The sequence below is a fragment of the Acomys russatus genome, chromosome 14, assembly GCF_903995435.1.
Source record: "Acomys russatus chromosome 14, mAcoRus1.1, whole genome shotgun sequence".
NCBI classification, from domain to species: Eukaryota; Metazoa; Chordata; class Mammalia; order Rodentia; family Muridae; genus Acomys; species Acomys russatus.
The window spans coordinates 10,437,457-10,446,987 of NC_067150.1; the positions used below are offsets into that span (position 1 = coordinate 10,437,457).

General features: G+C 52.3%; 1 protein-coding gene across 1 annotated transcript; it reads left to right on the forward strand.

The window, feature by feature from the left end:
• The first annotated feature begins 694 nt into the window (after positions 1-694).
• Gpr83 (G protein-coupled receptor 83) lies at positions 695-9,164 on the forward strand. The gene is made up of 4 exons (XM_051155760.1): positions 695-1,135; positions 4,960-5,085; positions 7,218-7,351; positions 8,526-9,164. Exons 1-4 carry the CDS (start codon positions 752-754, stop codon positions 9,148-9,150), a joined length of 1,269 nt encoding a protein of 422 aa, XP_051011717.1. The 5' UTR covers positions 695-751; the 3' UTR covers positions 9,151-9,164.
• Positions 9,165-9,531: the final 367 nt, after the last annotated feature.

A 9,531-nucleotide genomic window follows, 5' to 3' on the forward strand; every position in this document is an offset into this window, starting at 1 on the left:
GTCCAGGTCTATTTCAGGATTTGCCGCATCCCAGGATCCACCTGGAACAAGAGCCACCTCAGTATTGGGAAATGAGCCAAGGCTACAGTTCAGATGGAAACCAACGTGGTGGATCTTCGGACTGCACCGACACGGCCTTGCAGTGTGACCCCCACATAGTCCCCAAGGCCGATTGTACCTGTCTGCTGGCTTGCAGTATAGAAAGCTGGTGAGCGTCAGGGAGGGGGCTGTCAGAGGCCAGGCTGCAGCAGGAAAGCAGAGCTGAAGAGCCAGTGCGAGTCGCTCTGGGACTGCGGGGCTGTGAGCGAGCGGGGAGCGGGGCAGCTGGAGTCGAGCGCGTCACGGAGCAAGCGAAGAGACGCTGCACCGCCCTATAGGCGGAGACGCTGTGGCCGCTGCGGGAACAGAGGTATAAAAGTGCTGCGAGAAGCCAGCGAGCGCCAACGAAGGCTGCGGTGCCCGAGGCCGGTGCCGGTCGGCACAGTCCGGCACCCTCTGCTTCTCGGAGTTCTCTCTGAGGTCCCGATCCCCCGGGGGATTTCGGTTGCCTCTCCAGTCCAGACACGGAGTGGTCCAGGCTCCCTTTGAGGTCGAGGCGCCCTCTGTGCTTCGCGCCCCTCGCGCCCAGGTTCTTTCTGTGGTGCGGACTCCTTTAGCCCGGTGCGCTCAGCGTTTGCCCGGTGACCAGCCTCTGTGCACCGAACCCGGCAAGGGAGTCCGGCCCTTGCGCCCAGAACCTCAGTGGCTGGGCATGACGGTCCCTCCTGTCCTGCTTCTCTTTCTTCTGTCCTCGGTGCAAGCCACTGAGCAGCCGCAGGTCGTCACTGAGCATCCGAGCATGGAGGCAGCCCTGACCGGGGCCAACGCTTCACACTTCTGGGCCAACTATACTTTCTCTGACTGGCAGAACTTCGTGGGCAGGAGACGTTATGGGGCCGAGTCCCAGAACCCCACGGTGAAAGCCCTGCTCATCGTGGCCTACTCCTTCATTATCATCTTCTCGCTCTTTGGCAATGTTCTGGTCTGTCATGTCATCTTCAAGAACCAGCGGATGCACTCGGCGACCAGCCTCTTCATCGTCAACCTGGCAGTGGCGGACATCATGATCACGTTGCTCAACACACCCTTCACTTTGGTAAGGAAAAGCCCTCTCGGGCTTCCTTTTTTTTCCAGAAGCATCCTTCTATTCTCTCCCCTCCTGTCATTCTGTCTCTTCTCGGTCCTCCCCACCTCCAGGCTCTCAACCCTACTTCACCTTCCCTCCTCTGTCGCCTCAGCCTTGATTTTTGTCTTCCTGTCTTAATCTTTGAGTCTCGTTTCTCTCCTGCCATTCACCAATATTCCTTCCAGCCCTGTCTCCCCTTCCTCTTTTTCCCCCCTCTTCCTTTCCTATCCAGAGTTTCTGCAGCCGGTAGCATTGATTCAATGATCCAGGTGTCCCCAGTTCCCTCTAAAGGACCAACCATTCACTCTTTACCTTCCTTGGTCATAGGCATTTGGGATGAGCAAACCGTAACTCAGGCCCCTGAAATGTTAGCATGGGCTATTATCCTGTCTGTCAAGTCAGCCTGTGAAAAGCTTGTGCCCAACCCATAGGGGTCAGCTTGGTGGGTCATGTGAAACAGCACTGCTGGTTGTTACTGGAGTCTGTGCTGGTGGGTTAAGCTGTTGCTCACTCCCTCCGAGGCTTGCTAGAGAGGCCCAGTGTGAGGCTTGTGTTGGGAGGGAGCGATGGTGAGATGGCCTGGGACCTCTGGCCTGGGACATTTGCAAGTGGCTCCCTCTCAGAGTCCCTGCTGTGTGGCATTGCTAGTGCTGCTTCTGTCCCTCAGTGACCAGGATCTTAGTGAAAGCGCAGCTGAGCAATGCCACTGACAGAGAGCTCATCTCTGCAGCGGAGTCACGCCCTTTCCAACGCGTGGAACAACCTGTTATTAGCGTTATTGGCCAAGCAGAATATGACAGAATGACACACGAATGACAGACAACAAAAAGAAGATGGGTCCCTTTAGGTCCACTGGCCCATGTGAGGTCCTTCTCAATCTTCTGTTGTCAGAGTGTCCTCATTCTCCGACTCTCCCTTCTGAGGACATAGTCACATTTTACAGATAAGGGAAACAAGGCACAGAGGCCCTGTCCTTGTCCAAGGCCATCTTCAGAGCCAGAGGAACTTCGTCCTTTCACTCATGCTCACTGATGTATCCACTAAACCACTCCCATTGCTCCAAGACACCGGCTTGTCCTGTTGTCTTTCAGCCTACACTAACCTACCAGTGGCCATTCAGTGGCCATTCAGGGACCTCTAGGCACAAGCCAAGGACATACGACCTTCCCAACGATACTCCTATGTTTCCTGGATGCTTAAAACAAAGCTGCATCTTGTCTTCTCATCAGAGAATGGACAAGCTAGGGTGGGTCTTGGCTGAGAGCGGCAAGGCTCCAGGGTCTGCCCCTGTTGCCAGTTTTCAGAGGCATGCTGCAGGGTCAAATACAGGAGACACAAGACAGGACAAAGAAGCAGTGACAACTGAGAGCTGTATGCCCCAGGGACCTCCTGTGAGAAGGGACAAACTCGAACAGCCTGGCTTTGAACCTGACCCATGGAATCGCCCCAGTCCAAGCTCCTTTAGAGCTTCCAGGGTGTTGCCATGAGCACACGGGTGGGGAGAACTGGGAGGGAGGGTCTTCAAATCTATCAGCCTGCTCATCACAGCCTTGCAGCTGGGGTGAGGCATTGCTTTTGGCTGCTTGGTGACAGCAACCTCCTGAGGCCCACTTCCCAGCCACTGTGCCCATTGCAGTCAGCCCCGGCCAATGAGCCAATAACAAACACTTGTTGGTGGTTCCCATGACAGAGAGCTGCAGGCAGTGTAGTGGCGCCTGAAGGAACCAGGCCTTCATTCCAACCCACCGGAGGGTCAAAGGAGATTCTGCTAAGGGTGTGATGTTTCAACAGGTCTGCAAGGGAGCCAGACCTCCTGGGTTGTGATGAGTGATCAGTGTGCACAGCTCACAGGGAACTGGCAGAGCCAAGGAGAGGGGCTATTCAAGTTCACCTCATGTTGAGGGAACACTGAGTGGCTGGGTGACAGAGGAGGAGCAGGAACAAAAGACACCAGCCTGGGGCAGAGGAAGGAAGTGGAGATGGGTCAGAAAGAGAGGCTGGGCCAGGTGTGTCAGCACTGGGGACCTCCTGAAGACTGTCCGGCTGAATCTCACTTGCCAGCGGCAGTGTTCCACCTAAACACCATGGGGGCAAGATCCGGAGAGAAGAGGGGCCGTCTGGAAGGGGGTAGTGGGTGGTGGCCCATCAGAAGCTTAGGTCTGCTCACTTGCTGATTGTGGGTGGGAGGCAGAGGTCCTGCTTTGTAGCCTCAGTGGCTCATCCCAGCCACAGGGCAAAGCCCTGGATCTTTTGTCTCCCTGGGGAGATGCAGCCAGACTTGACTCAACTTTCCTGTACACATGCCAGGCAAACACCAATTCCTCATTTCCTAACAGACCCTGATCCAGGGTTGATGGCTTTTGTCCTAGTCTCCACAGACATGAGTCCTTGCTCACCTTAAACACTCCCTGTGTAGTCATAAGGGCAGTTTAGATGCCATGTGTGGCAGATTGTACCTTCTCTGCACCTGTTTTCTATCATGCATGAGTTTTATAATCACATGTGAAAGGGTGAGCCTGCTTCACAGACGTGGGGGATGAGGGCTCAGAGGCCCAGGCATGGGCATGGATGAGCCTCACAGGGAAAGGTCCCAGTGGTCTATGCTTTAGCACTGTACCTTGAATATTTCTTGACTGAGAAGGCTGAGAAGCGTCCTAAGAGGCTTCAGATACCATCAGATACCAATTAGAGGCACAACTGTGCGTCAGTCAGTCCTGGTCCATCCTCTGATCTGTCTCTCAACTATAGGTCCACTAAGGTGACAGCAGGAAGTGGCAACATCTCCACTGTGAGGCCAAGTAGTGGATTGCCCTTTCTGTCTCTGCTGTCAGTCTCTTCCTTTGCCCATTTCCCTCCCGCCTGGTGACCCGCTTGCAGTGTCTGACCCTTTGTTGGGCACTTAATACACTCAGTGCCCTCCCTGGATCAGAATTAATGTTCCATCTCTCCTGGGCACAAGACTCTCCTCACAGGACCTGCTCCAGGCTTGTGTGAGCATGCAGGCCTTCATGGCCCTGAAGGAGGATCTTGTCTCCCCCACAGGTCCCCTTCCCCCACTGTAACCTTTACCTTTCCAAGTGTCTGCATCCCAGATGATCAGCTGCAAGATTGGCATAGAGCTGAGACTCAGTGCTAGCTTGCTTACACACCATGTACAGGGTCTGAGTTGGAATACACACACACACACACACACACACACACACACACACACACACACACACAGAGTCACACACCCCTTCTAAGCATAGTTGACAACACTATATTTTGACTTTTGGGAGATGTTTCCCCATTAAGCCATGTTCCATTCAGCCAAGAAAGAATTTTATTACACTTAAAGAATGCCAGCTTTCTATTTCTAACAATCACCTTTTAACAGTTTGCTGGGCAATTTCTCTCATCTTTACAGATTTTATAATAGGCCTTTCAGGTAGAGATTTTGAAACCAGTTTCCACAAATGGAAAAGGCTGAGGTGAAAGGAGTACAGTGGCCCAGGCAGCACAGCAGTAAATAGAGGTGGCAATGCCAGCCCCAGAGCCTGTGCTTTTCCCAAGCTCCCCTGACACCTGATGGCCCTCAGCCATGACTGCGGCTTGGTGACCTGAGTGAACAAGAGTGGGTTACGCTGGGGAAAGCCATGTGGTCCTTGGCAGAGTAGCTGAGAGGGCTACTTGGCTGGGAGGGCTGAAAGGTACCCTGAAGAGATGCTCTTCAGAGACCACTGAGAAGCAGAGCTGAGTGCCGGTCAAGGCCCATCCATTCCACCCACCTCCTGACATCTGTATTTCACCTGTAGGTCCGCTTTGTGAACAGCACATGGGTGTTTGGGAAGGGCATGTGTCACGTCAGCCGCTTCGCTCAGTACTGCTCTCTACACGTCTCGGCACTCACACTCACAGCCATCGCTGTGGACCGTCACCAGGTGAGGGCCCCTGCCCCCAGCACCATCCTCCCGTCTCCGGCTATGCCCTCCTGGTATCTGTGGGGTCACCTGCAGCATTTCAATATTTCGGTGACTCATTGAGCCCGGCTGTCAGTGTGTGCACTTGCCTCCTTGTTGACCAATGTGGGCAAGGACATGAGGGATATGAAACCCTTTGGTAGTTGCAAAAGGTTATTTCCACTTTGTTGCGGAGGGGAGACACACCGCTGGCTCCTAGCTCTGAATTTAATGAACTCTTTTGGTAGTAGAAACACAGACGGTTGCAGATGAGAAGGAAGAAGCAAATAACTGCAGGTTGTAGAAGGCTTTCATGTGGGAGATGGAGTCTCTGGCCCACACTGTGTAGGAGGAAGGCAAGTCAGGGCGTTTGGATAACATGAGCAGTTAGGGTGTGGTAGGTAGCATAGGAGTGAGTATATGGGGTGGTAGGCACTCAAAGGGGACCCAAGGGTATCCATTTCAGAAGGGGCCAATGCCAGGCCAGGTACATTTCACCTACAAACTCCGTGATCCATGAGCCCTCATTGTTGGTTACTCAGTGTCCCTCAACCTTTATTTTTTTTTGTTTGTTTGTTTGTTTTCTTTTTTTGTTTTGTTTTGTTTGGTTTGGTTTGGCTTTTTCGAGACAGGGTTTCTCTGTGTAGCCTTGGCCATCCTAGACTCACTTTGTAGACTAGGCTGGCCTCGAACTCACAGCGATCCGCCTGCCTCTGCCTCCCTGAGTGCTGGGATTAAAGGCGTGAGCCACCACCGCCATGCCCGGCTTGTCCTCAACCTTTCTAATGCTGTGACCCTTTAATACAGTTCTTCATGTTGTGGTGACTCCAACCATAAAATTATGTTTGTTTCTACTTAACTATAATTTTGTTACTGAGCAGTGTCTCAGTTCCTAAGACCATCAGAGTCATGTGTTTTCTGATGGCCATGCCCCACAGGTTGAGAACTGCTGGAGTAGGCCCTGTTAAATCAGACTCAGAAAGGCACACAGATTTTCCCATGATCATGTGACCATGAATGACCAGGGTAAAATTAGAACCAACATCTGTCCGGCTCCATGATCATGCTCTGATCACTAGACTGTCCTACTCTGTGATGATGTAAACAGACCACACTGCAGGCATAGTCAAGCAAAGAGAAGCAAGGTTTGCCCTGAGATGACCCAAGAAGCAGAAGCAGCAACAGAGAAGAGGCTTCAAAGCCCACACTCAAAGGCATGTGTTTCTAGTAGAAATAAGTGTTCAAAGTTGACAGAGATGCCTGGGCACAGCATCTCATGTCACCAGCCACATCTAAGTGCAGCTGGATGACAGCTTGATAAATTCTTGAAGGAATTTGCACATCAGACACGGGATGGATTGCTCAAGTTTGGGACCTCTCTACTTCCAAAATGCTGTGCCCATGTTAGAGCCAGGCCTTCAGGCAGTCCACGAGTCTTAGAGGCAGCTGAGAAAAGCGTACACACACAACTATTTCTTACCCCTGGGTAGCCTTCACCAGTCCATTCAGAGATCTGGGGTAACTTTGCCTCAGCATCCAGTCTCACAAATGGAAATGTTTTAAAATTTCCATCTTTATTTAAGCTTCTTAGATGAGTTGATTGGCTGCAACACGATATCAATTTCAAGACAATATTTGGCCCCGGGTCTGTCATCTGGCTTTCTTTTAAGTGCATGGAAGTCAGTCTATGTTGGGATTTAGTGATGGTTTTAATAGGTGGCATCAAATCAGCTTTCTGCAGTGGGTGATAAGAGACTGCTCCTTGTGGTCAGAGCCCTCTATACCATCCAGGGTCTGGAAGTATGGAAAGATGGGTCAGACCTTGAGGAAGTGGGGCAGAGCTTGGAGCCCCTTTTATCACCTTTGTACTTTCCTCATTACTCCTGCGTTGCTCTTCCCACTTGCAAGAGGCCTGGGGACTGCCAAAAGCCACAGAGTCCAGATGACACCTTCCCATCCCTGGAGTTGAACTGTGGTCAGCTGCCCAGCGAGATGCGGGGGCCACCCAGGAGTGTAAAGGATGCTCAACCTTTGATAACCGAGGCTTGCCTCAGGTGACCTGTGAGCCTTGCCACCTGTTTTCGGCCTCAGCTGGCGAGACTCTTGTTTTCCAGGTCATCATGCACCCTTTGAAGCCTCGGATCTCCATCACCAGGGGTGTTGTCTATATCGCTGCCATCTGGGTCATGGCCACCTTCTTCTCGCTGCCACATGCCATCTGCCAGAAGCTGTTTACCTTCAAGTACAGGTGAGATGTGTTCGTCGGAGTAGCCTGGGGCGCAAGGGAGACAGTGCCCTGCTGGCCTCCTCTAGAGTGGACGGGTCCATGGTCGCTGGGACTGAACACGAGCCCTTCTGGATAATGGCTCTTGCTGTCAGGTGTGCTTGCTCCACTGAGCTGCTCTCACCTGCTCTCCTGTTGCTTCTTGGCCCAGCCTACTCTCTGTAGTTGTGCTCTCAACTTCAGCTTTGCCTCGCTCTCTAGGCTGTTTGCAAGGACAAGGCAGTAGTTACCAGGGTCTGCCACCAGGAGGCGTGTGCTCACACAGATGGAAATGGGTCCCCGTTCTGCCTTATTTAATTAAAATAAGCAAGATTTCAAGGTCTGCAGAACATAGAAACAAAATAAGCACGGGTATATGTTTCTGAGGCAGCATTCTCTGTCTCCCCCACTGCCTAGTTTGGTCCTTGACATATACTCCCACAAAATGAGAAACTCCTTTTTTCAAACATTCAGTTCAAAAAAAAAATACAATCTGCTTCATAATAGCCTGTCTCTATGGCAGACTGCATAGAAGGAAGAACTGGCTCACTTTGAACGTGAGCTCTCTGAGTCGAACACCTAACTCACTGATGTACGTTACAGACCTGAAGTACATATTCACAGACAGTGAGCAAAGCCAGGGACCTGGAGTGGTTTCCGCGTTTCCCCTGTGAAATGTCTGCCTCCCTTCTTCTGTTTCTTTCTAGAATGTGCAAAAAAGTTAGTAAGGCACAGACACGCTAGAGGCATGTTTACTTTACCACGCACTCTCCTGGCCTTCTGTTTCTTTTGGGGTGAGAACTGAGTACAAAGGGGACTCTGAGATTTCCTCAAGACAGGTGGTTTTCTGAGCAGGAGCATTACTGTTTCATTCCTTCATTGACTCTTCCATTCATTCATTCAGTGCCTATCTATGGGGCGCACTGTGGGCAAGGGATGATGCCAAGTTCAGGGGACAGAGTCTGGAGTGTTCTTAACTGTTATAGAATACTCTGCCTTGTGGGGAGGTGATTAGGCCACAGTGTCAAAAAGACCGTGACCGATGCGCCCAAGCCTGGGGTAGGGAGGCCAGCATTCCTCCACCGGAAGTGGTAGTACTGATTTCCCCGCTTATAGTCTGCCATCTCCTCATCTTCCTCTTCCTCCCTTCTTGGTTCAGTGAGGACATTGTGCGCTCCCTCTGCCTGCCGGACTTCCCGGAGCCAGCTGACCTCTTCTGGAAGTACCTGGACCTGGCCACCTTCATCCTGCTCTACCTCCTGCCACTCTTCATCATCTCGGTGGCCTATGCCCGTGTGGCCAAGAAGCTATGGCTGTGCAACACCATTGGTGACGTGACCACCGAGCAGTACCTTGCCCTGCGACGCAAGAAGAAGACCACCGTGAAGATGCTGGTGATTGTTGTCGTCCTCTTCGCCCTCTGCTGGTTCCCCCTCAACTGCTACGTCCTCCTCCTGTCCAGCAAGGCCATCCACACCAACAACGCCCTCTATTTTGCCTTCCACTGGTTTGCCATGAGCAGCACTTGTTACAACCCCTTCATCTACTGCTGGCTCAATGAGAACTTCAGGGTTGAGCTCAAGGCATTGCTGACTATGTGCCAAAGGCCTCCTAAGCCTCAGGAAGACCGGCTGCCCTCCCCCGTTCCGTCCTTCAGGGTGGCGTGGACAGAAAAGAGCCATGGTCAGAGGGCTCCGCTAGCCAATCACCACCTACCCTCTTCCCAGATCTACTCTGGGAAGACAGATCTGTCCTCTGTGGAGCCCATTGTGGTGATGACTTAGGGAAAGCAGGATGAAGCGGGGAAGGCTCTGTCCTCTCACAACTGGCCTGATGCTCATCACAGGGTTGGAAGGTTCCACAGAAGCAGCGAGACACTTGGGTACCTTGGAACCTGTCCAGCCTCCTCCCTCATCTGATGTGCAAACCTTCTAGTGGATGCCATGAGGGGTTGTGCCTAGCTCTCTGAGTAAGAGCCCTGAAAGCCACCTCAGCTCCAACAGAGGCTGGCTCAGTCCTCTAACTGTCCAGCATCTGCCACCTTGCCCTTCCTACTGCTGAGCATCCACATGAGGACCTGTATCATGCTATTAGTGGGCCTGATCTACGTGCCCAGGAAATAACTTCCCCAGACTGGGAGAAGAGGCACAAAGGCTTTCAGAAGT